At 39.8% G+C, this 27075-nt stretch overlaps 1 protein-coding gene across 6 annotated transcripts in view; it reads right to left on the bottom strand.

Moving 5' to 3' along the window:
• SPAG16 (sperm associated antigen 16) overlaps positions 1–27075 on the bottom strand; it is a 388703-nt gene that overhangs the window by 178184 nt on the left and 183444 nt on the right. For all 6 annotated transcript variants that reach the window (XR_013953855.1, XR_013953856.1, XM_080600563.1 and 3 more), the window contains exon 11: positions 6785–6928. Coding sequence is in view for 4 of the 6 variants with exons in the window: in XM_080600563.1 (XP_080456689.1) it covers positions 6785–6928 (144 nt within the window). In the remaining 2 variants the exon portion in view is untranslated. The remainder of the gene's footprint in view (positions 1–6784; positions 6929–27075) is intronic.

Here is a 27075-nt window from a genome sequence, read left to right as displayed (position 1 = left end):
CACTATGGAGCTGCAGACTGTTCGCTTTTTAAAATCAATGTAATGACGGACTCTTAAAGTTCCTGATAGAAAAGAAAGAAGCTGCATTTTGTCCTGCCAAGTATTTTCAATCCAGAACAGTTTTAAAGGACAGTTCTGGTAAGGGAAGGATTTCTTTAAAAAGGAAAAAGTAGTGACAAATCCAATCAAATTTCTACAACTAAAGCAGCTGTCCCTCAACATCAAAATGCATGCAACAGAACTTTTTTTTTTGTCTTCCTATTGGAATAGAAAAGTGTACTGCTTCAAAGCAGATGCAACAACCTTTGCAGAACACGACCCGTCTAATGATCGATGTTTTGAACGTCAAACAACACAGATGGCCCACAGTCTGTCGGCACAACCACTGCAAAGACAGAAATCGGGCAGTAAGGTGTAAAAGGAGACACAGGATGATTTGACAACAAGGAAAACCTCCAGAAGTTTGGATATCTGCTTGCTACTCTGGGCTGCACAAGAAAACACTCCTCAGCATGGCAGGAATAACAGAAAAGAAGGCAAATTCTGCACAATAAAAAAGCATCTAAATGCATAGCAAAGTTACAATTATGCCATCCCGTGTTTTCCAAAGGCACACTGCACAACTGATCTCTCCAAAGGAAAATAAAATGATACGCACATTGCTTTTTCTTAAAATAGATATTCACCAACAGTTAACACGTCGCCTTGAAATGATATAAAACATGTTACAGATACACATCCCAGAAAGGCGCAGGGAATAACCAACAGTTACACGTGCCAGAACAGATTAGTATGGGTAGAAACATTTGGCTTATGGAAGTGGGTGGAAGGGGAAAAATTTTAATCACATCCATTACCTGGTTATTGATTTCTTTTTGCCAGGCTGATCCTGTAGAATACTTATAAAGCCTTTGACATTGGGATGTTTGGCCAAAGATATTCGATTAGTCTAAGCAGAAGCTGAGCTTCTCGTGTAATCTCTCATATTTCATTTATATGTGATTTATTCCTTTGTCCAGCAGAGGCTTTTTATTGATAAAAATAATGAGATTGAGAATCCCAAAGGAAATTGAACGCCCACCCACTCAAACATGTTTGTAAAGTAAAAGTAGTAGGCTTTGCTGCCCTGAGAGAGAACTGCGTTACCTGGAGAATGTTTCCTCGTCTAAAAAGTCTGAAGCTTGCCAAAAAGATTTCAAAATAAATAAAACTAGTTTTGACATTAAACTGTTATTACATTTGAAAACACCACACCCATGGTACGTACGCTGTGGAAGCAACTGAAATAGTTCTGCAGCAGGCTGTTCTTTGTGGAATAAATGAATGCAACTTCCCATATTAGTTTAGTTTGATAAAACATTGTAAGAAACGTCTCGTCTGCTAACTGTGTGTTACACGGAGCCAGCTAGATGACTGAAAATTAATCCTGCCACTCAAAAGAAGTTTCCAACCGTTGTCAAATTTAATATGTAATCTAGTAACTGAAGGCTTTGTTGAACTCTGTGAATCAAAGATTCTCGAAGAAATTAAATCATTATGCCTTGACAATACTAATGCTCTTCAGAAATCTTAAGTAAAATGTGCCAGCCTATCTGGCATTTCCTTTAATAGCTATCAATAGCAATGAAAGGATAAATAAAAAACATCTGTTTCTATAGTGAACCCTAAATTAGGTTTTAAAGTGTCTATTTCAAGGCACAAATCAGAATAATTCTATTTCACCGATAGCCAACAGAGACCTTTGTGGTTAACCTGAGTCTTACAACTCTTTCTTATGTTAATGTTTCAAGCAGAGTTAGTGGATTTTAAGTCTCAGCCTTGTTCAGTGCAGAATGTGTTACTCAACATTTATGGCTGCAAAACTAGCAGAAAAAGTTTTCCGAAGATCACTGTTGCTGGAGCACTAATTAAGAGCAATCTCTGACATCCTGTCAATGAGAGGACCATAAGCCTGGTTGACTCTGGCCGGACAGAAAGGATGGGCGCTGATATTTTTCCTCCTCCTCTCTGAGGTTGAACAGGAGCTCGCCTGACCACTTCCGACCCTCGTTTGAACACAGAGCTTCTCTTACCAGGGACCCTCTGAAGCCTCTGGGGCTGTGAGGTCCCTTCTCTCCTCCAGGTATCCACGAGCCACAGGAGATGGATACTGTTACCTACATGGCTAGTTTTGCATTGTTTCAGCTCCTTACTGAAAGATGCCATTAATGGTACTCCATAATTTCAAAGGTGATCGATCAGGAAACCATCTCAGCCTCTCGGCAGGGTTTCTGGGTGCAGGAGCCCCTGTTGTGCAGGTGCATCCAGCAGCACCCCGACCTGCAGAGGCAGCCCTGGGCTGCGTGGCATGTGCTGCAGGCCTGCCTGGGCTAGCAGGCATGGCGCTGCCGTAGCCAGCAACTGCTGATCCAGCCTGGGCAGCGGCCTGAAGGGCTCCAAACGCAGCACTGAAGTCGCTGACCCCAAATGTTGCCGTTAGCTCCCTGTTGGTAGATTTTTTGAAGCTCCAAACGGATTAGGTGAAGGTCTCTGTAGATTAGAAAGAGCTTCCAGCAGCAAGGTCAAATCACAAAACCCAGCCTTCAGTTACAGCGTACATATAGACAAAGGCTTCTGCATTTAAGGAACATGCATTAGCTTGTAACAGTACCTTGTAGATCCCTTTAGCAGCACCTGTTGCACCTAGAGGTCTCCCTGCTTTCACCAAATAACTACAGAACCAATAAAGTCAGTACTTTTAACAAAAGGGATTAATAGATAATACCCTTTTATTTTTACAGACATTAAAATAAATCTAAGGCTAGCCTTCGGAATTATTAAAAGATGAGGAGGAACTGAGGAGCCCTCCTCCCCAGTTCACTCCGCAGGCAGCCGAGAGCTGTAGAGGTGGGGGGGGAAATAGAGACTGCCCCCTAATTGTAATTCACCTTGGTTATCAAAGCACTACAGCTCTCAAGCAACGTAAGTGTGACCACTGTGAAGTTCTGCCAAGCTGTTGAGCCTTATTTTTGCTCAACATCTCCCTCCTTTCTCCAAGCACAAGCCCAGTGGGGCTCAGTGAGCAATGAGCGGTGTCAGACTCTGCCTGTTACCTCTGAACAACTGGTCCAGGCTATCCCAAAATCCTGCCCACTCCTCCTTCCTGTGAAGAGCTTCCCTGCTGAATTCTGCCTCCCTCTGACAGAAATTCACTGTATTCCACAGACTTGAAGGTTTGCATGAAAAGGGCTACAAACATTTTAGATTAGTTGACCTGATAAATACTTATATTAAGGACACTAACACTGGCATGTGTGCTGAGCACAGGATTGTGCTGTTCGCTGGAACTTTACAGGACATGAACAAATAGCTCCGCTATTCTTTAGCCATCCAGAAAGGTTACTAATGAAGATGGATAAATCCAGCACATGCCCTGAAATACCTCAGTGCAAGTAGACTCTGGTTCTTAAAGATGCAGTGTGAACGTCCTCAGCTTATTTTGGAAACTCTCAGAAGATGCAGATTTTGTCTATTATTCCATTCATTCAGGCCACCTCTTATCCACAGGCAGACTGCACAGCTCTTCTCCAGCTACCCAGATTTCTGACATGAAGCTTGCATGGACAGCAGTCACTCAGGCTCCCTCACTCCTTCATACATATAAAAGCTAAGCTGGAAAACATTCCTAAATTTTTCAGCAGTGACAGGCTCTTGCAACAGCTAGTTTATCTGCAGCCAGACTGGAGTAAAAAAGAGTGTTTGTTTTTGAAGTCTGACCAGTTGTCACCTGAGCTTCAAAAAGGATGCGCTGTTCTCCTCCCTCCATCCAGCTGCTGCACTCTGTAGATGATGGGACCTCTTTGAAGTCTGGCTTTTATTTAAAAAGCTCAAGGCAAAATTCTGCTCTCAGATCTGCAGAGAGCATCACAGCTGAGGTGTTCTGCTCTCCTCGCATGCACAGAGCTAGTTTGTTCCCCTTCATCTAGTGTCCTGGGAGCCGCTGCCATGCGAGGAGAACTCGTGGGAGACCGAAGAGCAGGGGGGCACACTGTAAAAAATGATCCAGCACACAGATCCCACAAGACTCGGGAGCTTCGGCACATCATGGACTCTCATCTACCCACTGTGCTCATATGTGAAGGAAAAAACGTTTCTTAAGGAAAAATTGGCATGGAATGATGTTTCCCAGTAAGTGCCTGGGAAGCACTTTGTCAGTGAGGGGCAAAATAAGACTCATCCAACCTCTCCAACCCAACAACCTTCCAGAAACTCAGTGGCTTCTGCCCCTAAGACTTTGTGGCATCATTGCACTAGAGGACGTTGTTGTACATCAGTACAGGGAAGGATTCAAATGCAAATCCTCATCGCTGCTGCCTATTAATCTGTGGGTAAGGGGCAGAGCCTAAAAGAAACCTTTCCTATCATATTGCACACAGCTAAGTTCCTACTACCGACCCACAATCTCTCACTGCTCTTGGAGAATCTAAGGATGTAGGAACCTAACAGCACCCAAAGCTTGAAGATGACAGACCTTCACATCTACCAGACTTCAGCTTGACCCTTATTTACAGTGGTGCCACAAACATAACCATGAGAAGACCCTTGCTTGAGTAAAAATGCAAATATGGACTTGCTTGAGTAAAAATGGACTTTTAAGTCCCTTGTATGTTCAGAAGCACCAGTTAAATTCACATCATAGGTCAAGATCTGTTTCTCCTCAAATTATTAGCACACACCATCTCAGTAAGTGAATTATTCTGATGTTTTCCAAAGATGGTCTGAAAATGGACCTAATTGTGTGTGTGCCTGCACACAGAATATTTCTCAGACCAAACATGGAGATTGCTCTAAACCTGATTTTATAAACAGAGAAAATAAAAGAGGTGAAATGAGCTAACAGAGGGCATCAAGGAAAGAATGTAGAAGTGCAGGAGTTTAATCCAGATTTCTGGATCACAATTTAAGAGCCCAGCCACAAAAATATTTTTCTTTTCAACTTTTGAACATCCTTTTAAATCAGAAATAAAACTAGAGGCTATCTATATTTGATTGTGGAAAACATCTGTGAAAACTTTCCATTTCTATTTCATTATTTTCACTTCTGGAATACCTGATGTACGGGGGGGGGGGTGGGTGGGTAGAAGAAATTATGATTAAATGTATTCTGTCGCATTATATATATTTTTTCTCCAGCAACTGAAGACAATATTGTAAAAGCACTACTTTTGAATCACTCCAGAGCATCCAGCAGGAGTCAATTTATACTGCAAGTGAATAATGATGTACCTCAACTCATTTTAATTTCAATAATTGAATGAGAAATAGGAAAGCCTATTGAAAGGACTGTATTCTGGTCAAAGACTAATGAGAAAATAGTTTCGAGTCTCTGAGTCAGTGGGTGTCATGGTAACAATGCATTATCGAAATCTGATTAGTATGCCCAGCAGCTTTATAAATGATAACATGCTCTTCTAATTGTATTTTCCTTTCTTTCCCTATGATACATTTTATATTCATAACAGGTAAGAGGCAAGGCAGCATTTTGTTTATCTGAAAGTTATGCTTAGGATGCCCAGCATGGTCACAAACTTGGTGCAACCTCTATTACCGAGGTGCAACTCAGGAAGAGAAAAAATTCCTTCTGTCTTAAACCAAGAAACTGAGAGTTCCCTTCTCTCCTCTTCCCATCTCTACTATATGCCATTTTCTAAGTTACATATTGGTCTTTTCTTTCAAATATATGGAATTGTTTCTGAGGACATGCATGTGAGAAAGAGAATATTGTGAAGCACTAGCGCCTTAAGAAAAAGCCTATGTTTCACAGGAAAAAAAGATGCAAGCAAAGAGTCAGTGCTGATGTTCTGTCCCAGAAAGCACTATTCTGGGTTCCTGAGGCTTTGAACAGAGGGATTTTATTGTGTGTAGAGCATCGCATGCTTGTTAACTCGTGTTTGTTAACTCATTACAATATCAGAAATCAGGAAGAACTATGAAATTAAACAGTGTTCTTTTCCTTCTCGTGAAGGAAAGAGCTAACATAGATTTATAAAATAAATACAATAAGAACACAAGGTTAGAGGTTTAATAACGCTCTTTTTATAAGTGAACCACAGGTGAGTAGCCTAGCAGACCTTTATTATATTAGCAGTAAAGAGCTCTATTACAACTGCAGCCTCACAAATTTGAGGCAAAATCATTTCAATCTACAGAAGCTCAGTCTTAAAAAACAGAAATCTTTTCTTACAGTAAAATGGCATTCTATTTTTCATCAAAATGACCAAGAAATCTACTTTATATTTGGCCTATTTCTGTGACCCTTGTAACCTAAATATTTACTTCTCATTTTCAATGTTCACTTTCGTTTATTAATTCAGCCTCAAATCTGTATAAAGAGAAAAGAGGAAAGCTCATATTCTCTAGATAAACTTGAATACATCTAGTCACATGGCAATGCTCGATACAAGAAATCAGCTTTTCTTTGTTATTAATAACAGAGTTGTGTTTGTTATGGTGCATGAACACGGAGAATATGAATACAGCTAGACCTAAAAAGCTTATTACTCCTTTTTACGTGCACTGGCACGTGGACAAAGTTTAAGACGTACAAAATACTAAAAGCAATCAATCTTAAGTCAACACACTGAAAGCCAGAGGAACATTTATCTACATGTTTGGAAATTCAGCAGAGAGCGCAGGGTTATACTGAGAATAGAAAGTCATCAGAGCAGGCCAGTGAACAAAGAAAGAGCAAACAAGCACTCCCCAGAAGGGATTAGCACTAGTTCAGGGGACTGTTTGCACTAACCTTGGATGGAAGCAGCAGCCCGAAAGCCAATCAGCGTGACCTTCACCTGTCATGATGATGTTCCCATCAGGTAAAGCCCACATTTTCCAGAGGCGGTCATCGCTGCCGGTGACTACAACATCTTTTTGGGGATGTATGGCCAGGCTACAAGACAAAAGAGTGGCTAATTATATCCAGCACCAGTTTCATTTCTGCAGCATCCACAGATGACTGATTCTGGATGGACCGAACAAGCAGCAATACTTTCTGTCCTCATAAGAATTTAAAATACATGCTATGCAGATGAGTGTCTGCTACTACTGAAGAAAACAGCAAAACGTGACTGACATCTGTGAAACCAGAAATGTTTTCACATCCTCTTGAAGTTCCAGTTGCTTAAAACACCCAAATATATTTCTAAAAGCTTTCTTTGAATGTTTTTACAAAAAAAAAAAAAAAAAAAGAAATAGGATAACACACAAACAAGCACAGGCAGCCTGAACCCACTATTTCCCACGCTCAAAAGAACTTCAAAAAGTATTGGCTCGTCAGCCTGCTGCTGGTGGTTTAAGGGAAGAAGGACAAAAGGATTCAGTTTTTTTTTCCATTGTGCCCATAGGTCTGAAGTCTTCTACCACTGGGAAATTACTCAAATGATAATGACAGCCCAGTAGCTACAGTCTTTGCCATTACTTTAGCACCTATTCACTGAGACTAGGCTATGGTCAGAAAATCCATTTCAACTCTATACTCAAAACGTGTTACATGTTTTCATTTTGTATTATATAGCACACTGGGACATAATGGAAATCACACACTTATCACATCCCTATACTGAAAACTCACTTTATTTTTGATTTGGCAACTGCAGCACAGCCTGAAATGGATCTAGGGAAGAAAATAAATCTGTTGGAAAGATAACAAGTGCCTATTTCATATGGATTTGGTTATTTGATTTAAATTATTGAAATGCTTTACCATTTGTAGAACATCAAAAAGTGTCTAGGAGCTGACTTAAGTCACCAGATTATTTAAATAGACTTAATCTGGAGTTCAGAATCAAAATGCAGTGAAGGGGAGAGGAATCATAGCCCGTGTGTGCACCCATTTCAGTTGTGCATCAGAGCTGACAGTTTGCAGAGAAAAACCCTTATTAAAACAGAATCAGAGTAGAGAGAGAAGATGCCAAGCAGCCAAATGGGAAGAAAAGAAAGGTCATTAAAGGCACACAACTACTCTATTACAAAAATCTCATTTTTAACAGCAGCTTTCTCCTACACTCTTATTATTTCATAAAATTCCTAAACCAGAACTGCAGCTTCTACTATATGGGGAAAACATCTTTCCCTATGTCAAATTCATGCTAAAAACATATTTATGTCAACTGGATTTTAATCAGAAAACACATCTGTTCCTGCAGTTTAAGGCACAGTCCGGGAAGATTCCTGCAGATTGAACAGTTGGACTCATCTGTTCAACCAAGGAACCCAGGTTTTATGCATTCTCTAATTTCTGTGAGAAGAAAAACGTGTTTGCTGTCTTGGACTAAATAAGAGAAACTTCCTTTGCATTTACTGGGAGAAAAGAGAAGGAAGGTATGTTGTTACTTAAATTATTCAGAGATGCAACTGTATTGTTTAGACTGGCCACAACACGTATGTAGGAGGGCAAGGAGGGAATAGGCATAGAAGGAGAGAATTAAAAGCTGAAAGAAGGCATGCCAGTGACCTGCAGATTGCTGGACAAGAACAACTCCACCAGAATCCCTCTGCTATCAGAAACCTCTGACAACATCAAAAACCCAAGATAATACTGCTGCTTTCTGCAGCACACATAGGCAGGTTGCATTGTTATTTGGAGGAGAGCCAAAAAGGGGATCCAGCTTTACAGACAAATGAGTGGGATAAGTCTAAAGATGAACCCATCACAGCTACGCACCCTCTTCCCTCAGCCTCTAGAGCATCAAGGCAGGCTGGGTTAAGCAGGACCTTCCTCACTGGTATGCACACAGCAGTGCACCAGCATCAGATCCATCTGCTTAAGTTTTTCTCTTAAGCTGTTTCAGATACTTCAGATCCCAAAAGCTCCATCTCTGAACCTCCAGTTCTTCCCTTCAGATATTTCTGCTGATATTTGAGTGCATGCTTGGTCTGAAGACTTTGTCAGTTCTCCCTCTTACAGTCTAAAATACTTGCTTTCACGTTTCCCAAAGACGTGCTACACAACTTGAATAAAATCACTTTCAGTCCACATAACCTCTCACTCTAGATTCAAAGAAAAGTAGATCTGCCAGCTTCCTCCAGAGTCTGACTTGCTTTCTGGATAGTCCTCACCTGCCGGCATGGCTGCAGCTGCCTCACCTCCTAGGAACATTTTTCCTGTCCTTAACCCTCCCAACATATTTCCAGACCAGCTTTCGAGATGTCCGAACTTCCTTGGTGACAAGAGGTTTCTAGAAAGCTTAGAGACAATCCATAAAGTATATTTCATATGGAAGAAACGTTTTTGCCATCATAACGAAGCCCACAAGAATACATTCAGAGAATTCTCTTTTAATTGCAGAGCTCTTGTAAAATGTTGCTGTACAACATTTTATTCCTCCATGCCATTTTTATAGGCACACGCTGAACACTAATTAACAGCAAGCTTGTGACATAACCACTGCTGAGCTGCTTCTGAGAAAGGGAAACCCATTCATCCAAAGAGACTTCTATACGCAACATTAATTAGGCACCCTTGTCTTCATTTCTGGCAATCCAGCATTGTATAGATTTTTGCTTCATCTCTGCTCACAGGGTCTAATTATTTCCAGCACAGAAGACTTTGGGTAGATTGGAATGAAAATCAATAACAGAACATGTGTGATAGAAGCATCAGTTTTCTCCTCCTCAGGGATGGAAGTGGGATCAGAGAAGACTCAGCCAAGAAAAAAACAACTCCCAAAGATTTGCTGCTGTTGAGTATATAAATACCCGTGTTTATACAACTCATTCTGGCATTATAAGCCATTCTCATCTCTTCAGCACTTGCCCTGGTAGATGTATAGTGCTCCCAGTAATTTGCTTTCAAAACAATCATTGATTATTCTAATTTATTTTGACTGAACCATAAATAAAAATATGGTATCTTCAGATGCAAAATACTGTCAGTCTCAGCATGTACTACATTGGATCGCTACATACGTATAAAATTGACCTTCAGGATAAAAAGTGTTAAATACGAAGCTGTCTGTGTAACCTTAAATGTGCATTTGTTTTAATACAAACACTAACTACGTTGCACTGAGGCAGGGGAGATTTCAGCTAGATGTGAAGGAAAGCTTTCTGGCAGTAAGGGTTCTGCAGCACAGGAACAGAGCGCCATCATTAGCCCGTTCCTAAAGCTCTCAAAACACCCACCTCATATTACCCAGGCAGAACAGGCTGGCTGGTGTCTGGAGTTCCCTTCAATTCCTACAACAGCAGTGTTCCTACTGAGCCCCAGTTTGTTCAATGCACAAAGCAGTGCTACTATGTGAAGAAAGGCTATCATCAACACAATGAAAGCGTCTACTCAAACCACAAACCACTCCTAAGAAATAACAGCAGTTAACCCCAATTGCACAGACGCAGGACACTAAGGTCTAAAAAAAAAAAAAAAAGAACTATTATTTCAAAATAATTTTAGGGGCTAGAAAATCTTTATATATATATATATAAATATACTAAATATTCAGCCTTCTTAGTGCAGTAGCTTCCTAGTGGTCTCCAGCAACTGCAGGAGTAGCAGAAGTCCAGAACTTTAAACCTAATCCCAATGGTCTCAAAATCAGGCACTCTGAGAATGAAGAGTGTAAAATGAATGACTAACTTAATACTCTTCAGTGACTTACATAGCCTCACCCAATTGCTCTGTAGAAAAAATAAGGACAAAATCCATTTTTCTATGGTTTCATGTATAGGAGTTATACAGGAAAGTGTGTCCTCAATATAGACATCAATTAGCTGCCAAATTCTAATATGGCATTGCACAGAATATCACTTGCACTAAGGAATTTTTAGAACCTCATGATTTGATCAAATTTATTGCATTCCCAGATTCTGGCAAAAATGATTGCTGGTAATGCCAATAGCTGCTTTCATATCAGAAAGCTCTTCCGCAACATTTCTTTCTCCAAAATGTGAGAACAGTAGAGCTCCAAGATTATAAATAAATAAATAAATAAATAAAATTCCTGGTCTCAGAAACATTTTAGCTAATGCTTTCTTACACAGACGTTCAGCCCTACTGAGGTAGCTAGCACAGAAAATTTCAGTCTGAGTAGTAACACTGGTGAAGTTATAAATGGCAGACAAGTCAGTCTTGTAATGGAAACTTAGGAAACTGTAGATATTTCTTCCTCCAACATTAAGCTTTCTAGGCATGTTGGAATAGAAAAGCAGAGCAGACTTTGAAATGAGGAATATCACAGGCACTGAATTGGAGAGGAGGGTTATTCATTAAGGTCTCAGAGCAAATGAGCATGTACCTAAATATTAGGAACTGTCTTACTGCAATCAGAGACACTGCTCATATGCATATACTCAATTATATTGCTGGATTATGTCCTAAAATCTAAAGAATTTGTAAAAGCTGAAATATGATTTTAGTCTCCATTTTGCTAGAACCTAGCTAACACTGAAACCTAAAAGTAAACCCATCTGTTATGAACACAGATGTGCAGACTGCACCATGTAACTGCATTGCATTTTTCTACCTCCTGCGTTAACAACAGCTTTTAAGGGAGAAAAAACAAAACACACATACACAGGGATGTGATTATGCCCCATGTGGCACTACTACATGAGGAGGATCCTCAGATGAGGCTCCCTCACCTCTCCTGTCTCACTGAGGATCTCACTGTAACCACGGGCTATCTCTAAAAGTTATGACAAATAAAGAGGTAGAACACCACACAAGAGTTTAAAATCATTAGAAAGGCTAGTTATTACCTCACAAAAGAACGAAAGGCCACGGCTGGCAGTCATTTTCTGTCCCTTTATGAACGCTGTGAAGAGGGAGTAACAGGAAAAGGGACACAGTTGATCCCTTTCTCAAAGGCCTTTCAGCACACCTTTTGTCACTCTTTATCTACATAATGGTGGGGAGGAGCTAGTGGAAAACACCAAAAACAGCTCTCCCGGTCGAGATCTTGTCAAAATCTGGCCCCTGATGTCAGATTTGTCCAGGCTGTAAAAGGCGAGTGCTGGCCTGTAGAGAGCCTACACCAGAGGATCGTTCCTGACAGGAATGGCGGCCTGTGGAGAGCAGGGGGAGCGGGAGGAACCGCCAAGTCCTGACCACGTCCTCTGCCTGCAGGACAGCACAAGGGGCCGCTGGGCAGGGGGATGAGGTTGGGCCCTCCCTGTCTTCATCACATTTAAGGTTTTTCAGCCTATTTTTTCCTCCTGCCCAGCTGAGCAATCGAGGAGCAGCTGGGCAGGCATCTGGCCCTTTGTCAGGGTTACACCACCAGACACTCCACAAAATCCAGATCAATCATTAGGCCAGTTACACTTGACCCTAATGTGTCTTCTCTGAACCACATCTCACTAATAGCATTATTTCTACCACCTTTTCATCTTGGCTTGAGTCACCTGGTCTCACCTGCCAGCGTACTTGAGCAATAATTATAACCCTGACATTTAATTCAGGAGTTTATTATGCAAAGGTGGCATAACTGAAAAGCTCTGCATTTCTGCCTGAGGTCTTAAAATATGCCTCTTCACGATCAAATGGAAGAGGGGAGGATGCAAAAGAGAAAAATAACAACAACAACAAAGGATAAAGCACAAACCATACAGAGAAGAACATAAGTAGGGGAATATACCCATAGCACATGTTTCATTTATGTAAATACTAGCCTGGAAGTCAGTGGCACATCTCACACAGCCACGCTTAAAAATCTCATTCCCGTCTAGTAAAGATCCTGGCTGCTTCCCAAGTTCCTATGACTCAGGATTTGGGAAGAAGAAAACTTGGTGGGATCTGACCATATCTAACACTAACCTTCTATACTGCCCAGCAACTCTTCATACACCTGAGACAGTACTTAGAAAACAGCCATCCAGCAACTTTGATCTGTATCTCTAAAAAGGCTAAAAGACTGAATTTAAAATGCTATCTAATTTACTTATTCTATTCACCATGCACATAAAATCTTCAATCTTAGCTGCAAAAATATTTGTTCCTGTGAAGCATAAATTCACGCACTTTCTAACTTGGACAAACCAGCTCTGCTTTGAACAAAAAACAACTTCAAAAAGTGAACACTCCACACAGCATGCAATGCCTCCATAAATAATTGTACTGAACACATCACTATCACTCTTAGATTCAGACGCAGCTACAGTGATCAATCGATGGAGACTATTTTGTGATGTCCTGAGTTTGATCACTTTATCCACTGTGTGTGCAATTATCAAAACCCGCTAATTTGTATTAGCTCTCTGAGTATTTGTAACCTATGTAGGTTTTGTTGCGTTAGATCTGACTATGGACATGCTGGGCCACTCTAAAATCATTTTCTTCTTAACAAGAAAGCTTAGCCTTACATCACATCTTAGGAAAATTCAAAACTATCGTGTTGATTTGCATGTGTTTTATTTAGGTCTCAGTCCTTTGAAGATATATGCACATTCTTGAATTATGCACTGCCAGGAGTCCTGATGATTTCACAGCATATTAACTTAAAAACATAAATAATCCTTTTCAAGATAGAGTCCTTAATCAGGTCAGAGAAAGAGGATTTTCCTAGAACCTATATGATAACATGTAAATTGTTTATATTGTTACATACTCATTTACTGCAAACCTCAGCAACCCAATGTTAAGCCTTTTATCTAGAATGCTCGTAAATAACAACTGGCATGAATCTAAATCACTTCTTAGAAAATCTTTACTTACTCATTTCTTCCTTTTGCTTACAAGGTTGCAGATAATTACTGCTGGCCAAAAAAAATCACTTAGTCTACAATGTCAGCTGTTACACACTACAGAAACAGTGTATTTCTAACCTGCCTTAAACCAAAGCAGCAGGCAACTGAGAGATCCCCACCTTACTCCACAGAGAAAGCTGCTGTTTATTTTCAGAGTGCAGAATCTCTTTGTTGTTGTTGTGTTCTGTTGTTGTTTTATTATTATTTCTATTGTCTTATTGTTCAGATGATGACAAAGCTGGAAATGGCACACTGGCCATAGATCAAATAGTTTGGGGGTAGTCTGTAAGACTGGGTGCTTTAAAAAAAAAAAAAAAAAAAAAACAGCCAACTAATCCATGAGTCATTCCATGAGTTCACAAGCTCTCATTTCTTATTCACCTGAATCAATTTTCCAAGCTGAGTCAACTTACCAGGTACCTGGCATACTTTAAGGAAAAGTAATTAAGCCAAAAGAAAAAGAGAGAATGAGAGCAGCAACAAAAAAGTAGATGCAATAAAAATGTTAAAATATTGACGTCCTTGCCTAATGCCTTCACTCTGGAGTATAAGCTGTAGTTCCTCGCCAGGAATGATTTATACTGTGATTCATACTGTCCAGCATGTAACTGCTCTTTTATGACCCCTTCCTTTATGAAATACACTGAATTACCTTATTTTAGGGAAAGGCAGTCCCATATAAGTATAAAATTACAGTATTCAAAATAGCATTGAAACCAGATTAACCTAGACCTGCACAGTCTTGAAGCCAATTCTGAAAGAGATGGCAGCTCGCAGGACGAATCTCTAGTGCAGCTGGGAAGAGGCTATAGATAATTAGGGTTAGACCATGTGCCAACCCTGGCCAAGAAAGAGCTTATATATTTTTACACCGCACCTGTGACAACGAACCACGTCACACACCTAGAAAGCAAAGGGAAAGTCCTCCCTTCGCAACATAGGCAAACTTGTGTAAAACTTTCCCTAACTCAATGCATAATTCTTGCCTATTTTTTGACCTGTGCATTAGGCACTTGGTGGGGTACAGAGATAATAGCTTGTCTTCCTTTGTAATGAAAGACAAACTGCTTTTCTAAAAGGCAATTTTAGCTTGACCAACTTGAAAAGATGCAGATTGCTTTTGCAAAAGCTTCTATCTGTGGCATCGTTTGAATTAGTTTTCATCATTATTGTTAGCAATTCCCAGTCTTCTGTTGCATGGCAGCTTTTTCACAGATGATTAGGAGCAGTGTTGTGGTATATAAGAGTTTGGAATGAATACTACTTGAAACTTGCCAGTTGGTAAATTTTGTTAAATTATCAAGGTTGCTAAAAGAAAATATTTAAAAATATAATTTGCAATTAGAGCATCAAACTGTCAACTCACATTTCTAAATTAATAAGAAACTAATGCATTAACTTTTCAAGGTCACTTTCCTCCTGTGTTTCCTTCTCACATTTCAAGGCTGGGAAGGGTACGCTCTGTGCTCTATTTCAGTACCGTAATGCTGAAGAATGCTTCCATCAACAGGATTAATGGAAACTCTTCTGGAAAGAGTTGCATAAATAAATAGTGTCTTCATAGTTAGGACTGTAGTGGCATCCAGCACTAAGAAGCAGATTTGATAAATAAATATCACACACTTGCTCTGACAATATGTAAATATGTATGAGAAAGAAACGGATTTGAGGCTCGGAGAGGATCACGGTAATTCTCTAGTCTCAGGATCCCCAAAAGCTGGAGGCTGCAGACCCTTGGTGGACTGCAGAGCTCTGCCACCTAGCTTGTCTGCCCCAACTGCTGCACCATTTTTCCTACTGAAGGAGGCCATTCAACTTTTCCATGACATTTCAAGAGAAAAGTTTTTAAAACTACTTCTTTTACTCTGATCTCCTGAGCAGAATTAAAGAAACATAAGCTGAAAGGCAACATCTAGTTGACCTTGTACTACGGACAGATTGCATAGACTCACCCAAGGTACATTTGTATAAATTCTTGAAAGAGAGGTTCTACATCATGTCTAGGTGTTTTAGGGAGGAGATATTTTAAAAAGTGTTTCCTCAAATGCAGTGCTCATCTCTCTGAATGCAATTACATGGATTCCCCTTTATTCTTCTCTCATGAATATGGAGAACAATTTCTATTTTCTTTAAATCTTCATATATCAGATGGTTGTTACTAACATCTTAAATTAAGCAAACTCAATTCTCTAACTCATCCAATTTTCTAAACTTTCTTGAAAGCCATGACCAAACATGGACACAATATGTCAACTGAGACTTCACTAAACCTAATGTGGCATAATCACCCAACAATGAAGACAGCTCATCCCTTTTCACACATTCCATAATTACATCTCCCAGTTTGCAAAAGAAATACGTTGTAGGCTTTGTCACCCGTTTTCTCTTGACAGATATTCCCTGTTTTTTGTGTATGTGAATTCTTTTTCCTAAACTTATCATATGGCACTTCATTTTATTGAGTTCCATCTTGCTGATTTCAGACCATCTCTCCAATTTGCCAAGTTCATTCTGAATTCTGATCTGATGCAGAAAGGTATTTGCAACCCCTCACAGCTTGGTGTCATCTGCATATTTTATAAGCTATTCTGTATTCCATCACCCTCATTGCTAATGAAAATGCTGAACAGAACTGATTTCCTAAGCAAATTCTCAAAATGAAACAGACTGTGGAGTTCAATGAAGAAGTTCTTGTACCCATTCTATTCCATTGGTTTGTACTAAAACTTATCCACTGGAAAGGCACAGAATACATGTTTTAAAACTTAAGTGCAAAAAAAAAAAAGTCGTAATTTGTCTTCCTGAATTGTGGCAAGAGTAAATTATTTTTTCTTGTGTAACTTGAGAATCTAGTCAGCTTCATTCTTCAGCTGCATGTAACACTGTTTGCTCTATCAAAGAGAGAATACCCACAGCAAAGACTTAAAGAACTCTAGACTTACTGACTGATTGACAATACTGTATCATTCCATAAAACTTCTATGGATTAACCTTTACAGAAGGTATTAAGTGAGGTTAAGAATTCCTGAAATGTTTTGCAAGACTTGAACAAAGAAATTCTGTTTTAGGAGAATCAATAGATACTTTTGTTTGCAACTGGTGGGTTTGCTATGAAATTATGTACCATCACTTACAGAAAAATTTACCCTACTGAGCAAAGCTTTTAGCACCATGTAATTTCTAGAATATTTGGTATGCAGTATTTGCCAAATGCCCCTCCTCCTTTTACATCCCCCATTTAAATTCCATCCCCATTTTAAATTCACTGTCCATGCACAATACAAGGGAGAAGGCAGAAAGAAAAGCTCTTCGTTACTGGAAAGCTACAGAAAAAGACACAGATCCACATTTGTTTAGGAGAACTAGAAAGACTCAGGATTCCCTTCGAGTTCCCACATGCACAGGGAAATAGAGTTTGGGACAGAAGAAATAAGAGACTTGCTCATTTTGGGACACGCACACACAAAAGAAAACCAACCAACTAAAAAAATTAAATATTTCAAGTGCTGTGAGTAAATGATTTTTTTTTAAAGAGAAAAATACGTTCATCTATTTCACATTTACCCAGCCCTATAACATCCAAAAATGAGTCAAATGATCCGATGTCTTTACTATCTACCGTTCTTCAGTGCAATATATATCTGAAGAAATGGAATGGAATACGTATGTTCCATGTAAGTGGGCAGGATTCAAATCATATTCTGGTGACCAGAATGTAACACACAGAAGGCAACCACAATCAAGATTATTGTAACGCCTGGCCTGTTGATACGCTCTAACTCAGGAATAAACCCAAAACATTGCCTTACCAGGATTCTTGCTCCTACTTTTCTTCTATTTATTTGTAGTGGTGGTAGTGGAGGGGTGTCCCAAACTGGGTGAAGGAAAAATGTAGTGCAGTGATTAAAAAAATGTAGAAAATGCTACTGTTCTAAGTAGCACCTAACCTGTATCTCTCCCACTGTTGGCTATTCCTCTCCTTCCTAACCCATGATGGTATGCACAGGCCCCTGGAGTAGACTTTCCCTGTGAAGACTGAAGAAAAAAAGCTTTGAGTCTTCATCCTATCACCTGTCACTGGGCTGCCTTTTGCTTTCAACAGTACACTCCAATTCTTTCTGAACTGGTTTTTTTTTTTTTTTTTTTGTACTAGTAAAGTCATTACTCTTGAGACCTCTAGCTTTTTTAGCTAGGGTTGGCTTTCTTGATTTTGTCAGAGTCCTTGGAAAATGCTTTTACACTTCTTCATTACCTGTCAATGTTCCTACTTCTCATATCCTCTCTGTCTGCAATTCAGTTAATTAAGAAGGTCCAGGCATAGCCAAAGAGCCCTTCTGCTGCCATACCATTCACAAAAGAATGGCTTGCTCTGAGTAATCCCCCAAAATCTGCCAGCAGTGGCAGTGTCCCAAGAGATTCTGCCCAACAGTTACCTAACCAAGCCCAAGAATGCTTTCACAAAGTCCAGGGTCCAAACAGTTGCTCTCCTTTCCAGCCTTCTTCTGGATCCTGACTTCACTTCACTCACAGTCACTGTGGCCCAGGCTATTGTTTGCAGTCCCATTCACCAACTGAGTTGGCAAGCAGCTGACCAATTAAAGTGTAACCCCTGGTTGGTCTTCCTAGCATTTGATTTAGGAAATTATCATCAATGCAGTCTAGAAACTTCCTGATTGCTGACACAATGTCATGCTGCCCTCCCCAGCATGACAAGATGCATGGCTGCTTTCCCACCTTTGTCCCAGCCAAATTCCATTTATAATATTATTCTAATCTTATAGTAACAAGTGCAACATTTTCATTTTGATGGAGACCTGAAAATATTTCATGTGATGAATGTTGACCACGTATTAAATAATAAATCTTTGTGGCTGAGTCTCCTGATTGCTGCTTCCTTCTCTTCATCTCTCTAGAGGCAAAAACCTGCCTATCAGACCCTGTAAATTCTTACATTTAAAAGATGCATTAAAGAAGGTTGATGGAAGAGCTCAAAGTCATATAAATCTGTATATATATATATATATGTGTGTAAAAATTATTGCTGGTAAGCATGAGTGTCTCTGATATATATAGGAGCCATATAGGCAGGTCACAACGTATCACTTATTAATGAGGGAGTTACATGAAAGATGTCTTCATACTGTTAAAAACATGATTCTTTTCAAGACTGACATCTACAAAAACAAACCTCCGAGTATTCAGAGCTGTGAAAGACAGAACTCTTCAATTTAAAGCACATTCAGAATAAAATGCCTTTTCTCAAGCCATATCCAAATGAAAATGATGGGATACCAGATGACAATTTTTCACCTTTCTTAGCATTCTTACTATCTGCTACTATTCGCAGACCCCAGCTGTATGCTCAGAACTGGTTCTAAATCTTATGACAGTCTTAACAACCTAAATCTGCTGTGCCAGGAAGTCAGCCTACTAAACTGCTAGAAGTAACCTCCTCTAACACAGTGTATCACACACTATCAACAACACTTCCTAATCCTCCAGGTAACCATTTAGCTAGCTCCTGTTGTCTGTGGTTAACATCCAAAAGCAAGACTCCTGCAAAGACAGTGTTTATGTAAACTGTGCTGGAAGGCTAAAAACATACAGATGACTAAAATGATTACTTATTTTCAAGAACTGCAATTTTATAGCAATACTTACCTTTAGGGTCGGCATTTATCCTGCTTCCGAATGGCTTTCGATTCACTTCAAACTGGGCTATAATGAAAGATAAAGATCAGTCTCAAAAGACCACCGCTGCTTTCTTCAGCACTCGTTAATGAAAAGGAAAGAATTTGTACTTCTGAAGTACACGATGCAGTCCTGCTTCCGGAGCAGGAAAAAGAGGAAGAAAGTTGCCTGTCATATTGCTGTGAGACTCCAAGTCATCAATGGAAAGAAACATAGAGTCCGTTTATGAGTCAATGTACAAAAAGACCCTTTTTTTTCTTTTTAAAGTGTTTAGTATCATATGTCTGAGTCTTAGAAGAGCTAAGACCACGTCAATTTCATTTTGCCATCACCATGTGGTGTTCCACTGCACTTGCATCACGCACCAGTTTATGAGAGAGAAAAATAGATTCCTAATCTCTTGTTTCAGACAAAAGCTAGCCTGCAGAGAGCTAAGGACCTCCTAGAATCTGGCCAAACACTACAAAAAAAAAAAAAAAAGGAAATTTTTCTCAAGTTATTTACACACGTAAAGGGTAGTGTATCATTAAGATGCCACAGGACTATGAATGAGGAGATTTTTCTATTTATTCTTGACACAAGACAAGACCTATAGGAAAACGTTATTATTATGCCATCTATTCTGTAAAAGAACAGTGACGCCTGAGAGAAATAAAGGGCACCACATCTTGCCCATCATTTGGAAGAATCTCATGTATGTAGTTGCAAGACTTGCTGCTGATGAAGCAAAGGTATGAAGCCCAACCACAAAGAATAGGTTCCTTTCAAGGGTAAAGCACATCTGCATTGCTGCATATTTTTACCAAGAAATTGGCTATTTAGTGAACAGGATCTGGCATGCTACAAGAGAAATACTGCCAACAGCTGCTTCAGAGAATCCTTCTGGGAGAAATATTAGGATAATCATTGATTGCCCGTTCAATTATTGATGAGCCTCTGTATTTTTCAGCAGTACCTATGAGTGACGTCTGTATAATATTTCCAGAACAAGGATGCAAGTTTTCTGAAGTACAGACCCCAGTTCCTCCAAACTCAAAATATCAGAAAATTTTGTAAACTAAAAATAATCCTTTTGTACTAACTAAAATCAAGAGACTTAAACAAAGCCATTTCTTGATCAGCTGATCAAGTGTGATATGTATCTAGGTCTGTAACACAATCTAATCTTAACATCCCCATAATATCCTTTACATTTGATCAGTATATATACTGCAGATAGATGCCACCTCCTGCCTATTGCAACTTCAATATTATTTAACAACTGCTAGGGAACATAGGGTGCAAGAGAGCTCTGTAGTCTATTTGTCACAGGAAAAAAAAAAAAAACATTAGTATGGTAATAGTAGAAGTACAAAATGCTATTTAAAGACTAACGCAGACAATTTTTTTTTTTTTACTCCACATAGTAAGAAAACTAATGAGGCACATCTTGGATTAAGTTTAGTTTTATACATCGCAGCAACATATTGTAATAACACTTCTTATGTAAGTACTTTAACGTAGATTACTTAAAGATTGCAAAAAGTTCTGCTCTAATGTTAAAAACATAGAAACATAAGAATTTAAATCATGATTTATTCAGAAGTTATATGGACTATTAATCTTACCAGTAATTGCTCTGATTTGGCAGAATACTTCAAGTCATATCGACTTTGATTTTAACATCGGTTCATTTTCTTAAATGAAAAGGATTAAAAATCCTTCACGTTTTTGGGGTGTTTGTTACTATTTTTCTTTTGTTTTGTTCTGTTTTTTAAATAATATCCACTGGACAAAAGCATCAAAAATAAAAGTGATAAATTTTACTGAAGCCACTATATATAAAGCTATGGTCATCTAAGAGGAGCCTCATCAGTTCCCCTACCACATGGAGTACAAAAGGGAGCAATCTGAACATGAAAAGCTTGAAGTCTCTATCTTGAAACAGCCCCTGCGCAGACAGAAAATCTCCTACAATGGCTACAGAGAGCTGGAAGTAGAGTGCCAGTGAGTAAGTGAGCTACACCAATACTCAAGTTCAGCTCATCAAGTAAAGGTGACAGGCACACTGCTCCCTCCCATGTGGCCTGTCACTATTGTGCGATGCACAGCAGAGCAGTTTATGTATAGGGGAGGTTCATCATGCCAGCAGGAGAGATGCTGAACTGCTTTTTCCCCACTCCACACCAAAAACATCAAAAGGAGCATCCACAGCAAGTCCAGTGCCCAGCGTTGCAAAATTCCTCGTGTACCTTGAAAAAATAAGTGATTATAGTAGTGGTCTGTACCACAGAGCCATACCTCTACAGAAATGGGACGTCTGCCTTGCATCACGGCCTTTAATAAGCAGTGTCTATCCTGAAATGGGGTTGTTCCCAGATCAGTTCCAACAAATCAATTTTTTTCCTCCATCAATGGTCAGTGAGAAGCATGCTTTCAAAGAGAGGAGTGACAGGACCATGCTATCACGCGTGGCTTTGAACATTTTCCTGCTGAGCTCCTTACACACCAATACGTTACAGCGCTTTACACCTAACATGGGCAGACTTCTGCAGTGTTTGTGCTTAAATCCCCGCTGCCAGATCCCAAAACTAACGAAGTCAACAAAAATCCTGTGTTCTTTCAACAAGACTTCTACAGACAATTGCTTAAAAGAAAAAAATACCATTAAAGTTCAAGGGAATTTGGACTGACTCACTATTTCAGCATGTAGCACTGTGCAAACAGCTACTTAATGTGCCTGACCCTCCCTCTGTAAATGCCACTGCTGGGCTGTGTGTAACTAGCAGCAGTGCAAAAGGGAACAATACCCTGTGTCCTATTCCACGAGCTAACTGCACTTACAGTAATAAAATAGGGATTTATAGAAACATCTACTTTAAACTGTTTTTAAAGCTCCTGAAATATATCTGGTCTAGTTTATGTTACCCCTGCAACCTGTACAAATAAATGGATTCAAGCCGTTAAGGCTTTAATAGTAAGAAGACACGAAAGGTAGCCGTACCAAAATATTTCAGTCTGTTAAACCACACCTAAAATCTCCCTTAAAAATAATAAGTAAATCAGATGTTATGTGTGTACATGGGCACGTAATAGCACAGCTTTATAATTTTCTATTTAAAACCTACTCCCGCACATATAACAAGCCAAAGAGAGGAATTTGGGCCTCTTGTACAAATTCAAGGGTTCAAACAGAGAGCGAATTTTGAAGAATAAGGCTTACTGAGAGGAAGTAAAAACTGAAGTGTCATTGATATTTTAAAATATGGCTTTATCCTGTATTATGCTTTAAGTTCTGATGCTAACGAAGCCAAACACTTAAGTTGCATGCATAACTTTATGTGTACAATTAACTCCACAACGCGGAGTTAAAAAACAAACTGTGGCAATTTATTTGGGTGTCAGAAGGATTAATTACATCCTTAAACCTAACTACTGCCCTGTGTCCTTCTATCACTTGTGCAGAAGAGCTATTGATAGCAACACAACACTGCGCACTTACAAGCCCCTATTCCCAGCTCCCTCATACCCAGTGAGAAGATATTCCAGTTCTCGCCTGAGCTGTACAATGTGAAAAATACACTTTATGAACCTAGAAAATAACACGTCTTGCCTTTGTTATTGTATATACGTTACCAGAGGTTGTTACTGCAGCTGGCCTTCATGTTTGTATACGCTTAGGTAGAATACTGAGAACAAGCAACCATGTAATTAGCACATCAAAAAAGGTGTTCTTTAATGTAAATGAAGTATTAATTCACTCCTCCATAAGCTCCCTCACCGTAACTAATGCAAATTGTTAATTAACCAAGCATAACAAAAAGAAATGCTGAAAAAAAAAAAAACACTAGAACAGCACAAATTTCAGGAGCAGTGGCTGTGCACGTGGGGCACCGCACACGTACAGGTTCACCTGCTGCAGCTCTGTGCTGTGGTTCTTCGTTACCTGCCATGGTTGCTGTAGGCTGTGGTCCTCTTTATTCTGTTCTAAGGACTAAGTTAAGGCCTTCACTTGAAATGTATACTCACCATTGAAGCAAGCCTCTCTGAAATCAGAGAGAAAAAACACAAAAGGTTTTTACTGTTATCATCTGGTCCATCACGTGGGTACTCCCTGCTCTCCCAGATGACAGCCTTCCTGTTCTGCTTCTACAGGTATCAGTACGTATTCCTAAAAATGTGGACTTACTGCACATCACTTCTTTCTTCTGATGGTGCACATTTCTCCACACACACAATTATTTTATTTTACATGGCCTGAGAGTGAAATTGCCTTGCTGTTTTCAATACACCTTGCCACACAACTTCAGAATTAAAATGTTTTCATATCTACAATGCATGCACATACTTCATACATAGATTTTTCACCAAGACTCTTAGCCATCAACAGCAGACCATCCTTGCTTTTTCCCTTTTCAACCCCCAGTCTATGTAGTGACCTAGTTTAGAGGCCCCAAGAACCTCCAGAGAGTTATTATAATACTGAAAACTGGATACCCTGCTGAGACACATCCCTATAAATAGTGCAGCACAGATATCTTTTCCCTTAGGGACTTGCAATTTTAAATGTCATTTCCTTACTTTTGTTTGCAAGAAGAACCATTTTACTCTTTCTGCATCCGTTAGCAGCAAATCAAAAATTTAATTTTTGATGTTTTGAAAAGCCAGCTAGGTTTCTAGCTCTTACAAAATTTTATGCTTGCATGTGTCTTTGAAGACATGCTGGAAACTTCTTTCCTTTTCTATTATACCTGCATCCTTACTGCCGACTGCCCACTGAAGAGTAGCAGTACACTGGTCATTAAGTAAAGAAACTATATTATTTTTTATTCTTTAAATCAAAAGGTCTTTGAGGAAGAATATCATCTGTTGATCACTAGTGTGGATTAAAATAAACATTGAGTTAATGGGTTCTTTTTGAAAAACACTGTGTTTATCCCAAGAAATTGATCTTAATCATCCTGTCACCCACAAACTGAAGTCCATGGACACCGGTAACAGGTGAAAAGCTCTAGTACCATCCAGTCAGCTGTACAAGAGAATTTTTTAGAGAAAAAACGGAAAACTTCAGTTTACAAAGAAAAGCAATGGCATAAACAGCCCGCTGAAGAAAGAAAGGTGAAATAGTTTCTCTCGATTTCGCTAGCTAACCTTTCAATACGGTTTAGCCAAATATCCTTCCAAAAATTATTTACGGTAGGGAGATGACAAGTCAAACTCTTCCCCTCAGGAAATGTTCCTGTAAAATAGCCATCCACTGAGCATACGGGTACAGTTTCTGCACCTCTCCTGAAATCCCATCCTTCAGCCCCTACCTGCCCTGCAGAGCCTGAGGATGCCTGTAGGTGAGCAGCATGCGAGGCCGCCATAAACACGAGCAACCCTGCCAGAAGACAAGATCTGTTTTGCCATTTTGTTCAACTGTCCTTGACACTTAATTACACAACTGTTTCCTTGCCTGATGGATGGAAGTTGTCCTGAGGTTAGACGAATGACATTTCAACTTCCCTGAGCTTCCTCCTCCTCCTCGTATCTTTCCCCAAAAAAGAAACACCACAAATGAGCACACTGAGCACATCCAGGGGCAGTGGAGACGTCAGCCAGTGCTGGGCTTCCTCTCTGTGCCTACCTCCAACTTTTGCAGCTTCTACACCGCACGTGGTACCTACTGCAGAGAGAACAGGCTTATACAAGACATGCACTGAGCAGATGCACTGATTAAAGGCTGGTTGGCTGAAAAGCGCCCTTTTAAAGGAAGAAAAAAAAACAAACCTACACACCCTTTTAAATGAAAAATTAATACCAGTTTTGAGGCTGTGCATTCATCAGCAGCATCCTGTGCTGTACCAAATATCCCTGTCTATTCACAGCAAGGTATAGCCGAGGCTGATGGAGCTAGCTGAGGGGAAAGGGAGACCCCAGCAGCAGCGGAGCAGGAGAGGGTGGGAGCATGGAGACCCCAGGAGTGCACGTGGGTGGGCAAATGGGGAAAGAAATACTGTATGTGTAGAAAGACAGAGGAACTGGGGATGGAAAGGAAGAGGCAGAGGTAGTGATTTTAACCTATACCAAGGCTACAAGGCTGTGAGCTACTGTACTGCAGTGTACAAACACTATATATATACATTTATATAGAGAGAAGTATAAAACAAATATATTCTAGGAACAAAGGACCAGCTGAAACAGACTGGGAAGGCTAGTCTCGAAGCCCATCTATTTCTGCAGGTGTGAGGACTCCTCTAAGAGTATGAAGTGGCTCTGCTGGCTCTCCAAAGTCTGTGTCCAAACTCAAATCATTAAATGCAATATAATATGAAATGAAGGTCCCATCACTGGGAAAAGGGAGGACAAGTAAAGAGACCGTAGGAAACTCCTTCTCTGCAGCCCTTTCTGAGGGCCAAACTCCAGCAGAGCAATAACCCCACAGTCAGCAATCACCACCTCAGCAATCACCAGATGGCAGAATTTACTCACGAAACCAGAAACTACTCCCACACCTTTCGAAAGCAGCCAGGGAGCAGATGAGTGCACGTGTTGCTCACCTACCACGCTCAGTAGCTTGGGAGATGAGAGAGGCTAGGAAAGAACTAATCAGAGATACAGCAGTGCTATTCAGATCCGAATGTATTCAGCTCTATGAATTCCCGTTGAAATACCTATAGTTCAGTAACTTTTCTATTGATGTGCATTTTCTTTTCCTCCCTGAAGGACTCTAGATCATGCTTCCACGGAAAGAGCAAGACAGATATGGAACACAAAACAGCTTGCAAACTCATTTTGTTTCCTTCTCAGATGTGCAAATAAAGAAATAAAATACCTTAGTTTTTTTCCTCAGATTGGTATCAGGAGACAGTGAAAAATTTACTAACTCAGGTTTGCAAGTGAGGTCTCTGCTACTGTCTGCCTTCAAACCATCAAAAATTAAGTGATCAAATGACTGGGGGTGGTGGTGGTTGTACATGGAAGCATACAGCATAAAGAAATATATCTGAATAAACAAATGCTGCCACTTCTATCTGCCATCTATACTTTATGGATCACATTTTTCCCATGTCCTAAAGGTTAAGCATGGAAGAAATACTGGATACACATTTAGACAATTTTTTGTACCAGACCCCAAAGGATGACAGCAGAAGTTGTAAAACATCCTTTTCCCCATGATTCTGATGCAAAAGGTGTAGCTACAACATGTACATAGTGATGGGGGGGAAGACAAAGTACAGTTCAAATACAGAATGAAATCTACGTGCAATCAATGCATAAAGGACACGCTGTGACAGATACTTCAGCAGAAAGTCTCTGTAAGATAAGAAATGTGAAAAGGGCATTTTTTCAAATAAACAAAACTGACAATTTTTATGAGGAAGAGCTGTGCCTAACAGAATAAGATTGGCAAACTGGAATCATGTTTTACAGCAATAAACAGGTGATAAATGACCACAGGAGCAAACAACCTCAGAATGAGAGATACAGTAGAGCTCTCCCTCCTGTACTCTGACACTACCTTTATAGCTAATTACTCTGATAAAATTCTATGTTATTTATATATACACATAAGAAGTGGTCTATTCTCCAGCAGCCTTGTATGAATTGAAGCAAACCACTCCCAAAGTGCAGCAGCACGGTTCGGTTTAGTCCACCAACACCAGCAGATTAAACCATCCCAAAGACCAGACCTCCTTTCCT

This window comes from Anser brachyrhynchus (assembly GCF_964034855.1).
Source record: "Anser brachyrhynchus genome assembly, chromosome: 7".
NCBI classification, from domain to species: Eukaryota; Metazoa; Chordata; class Aves; order Anseriformes; family Anatidae; genus Anser; species Anser brachyrhynchus.
This window is presented reverse-complemented; position numbering and strand designations above follow the sequence as displayed.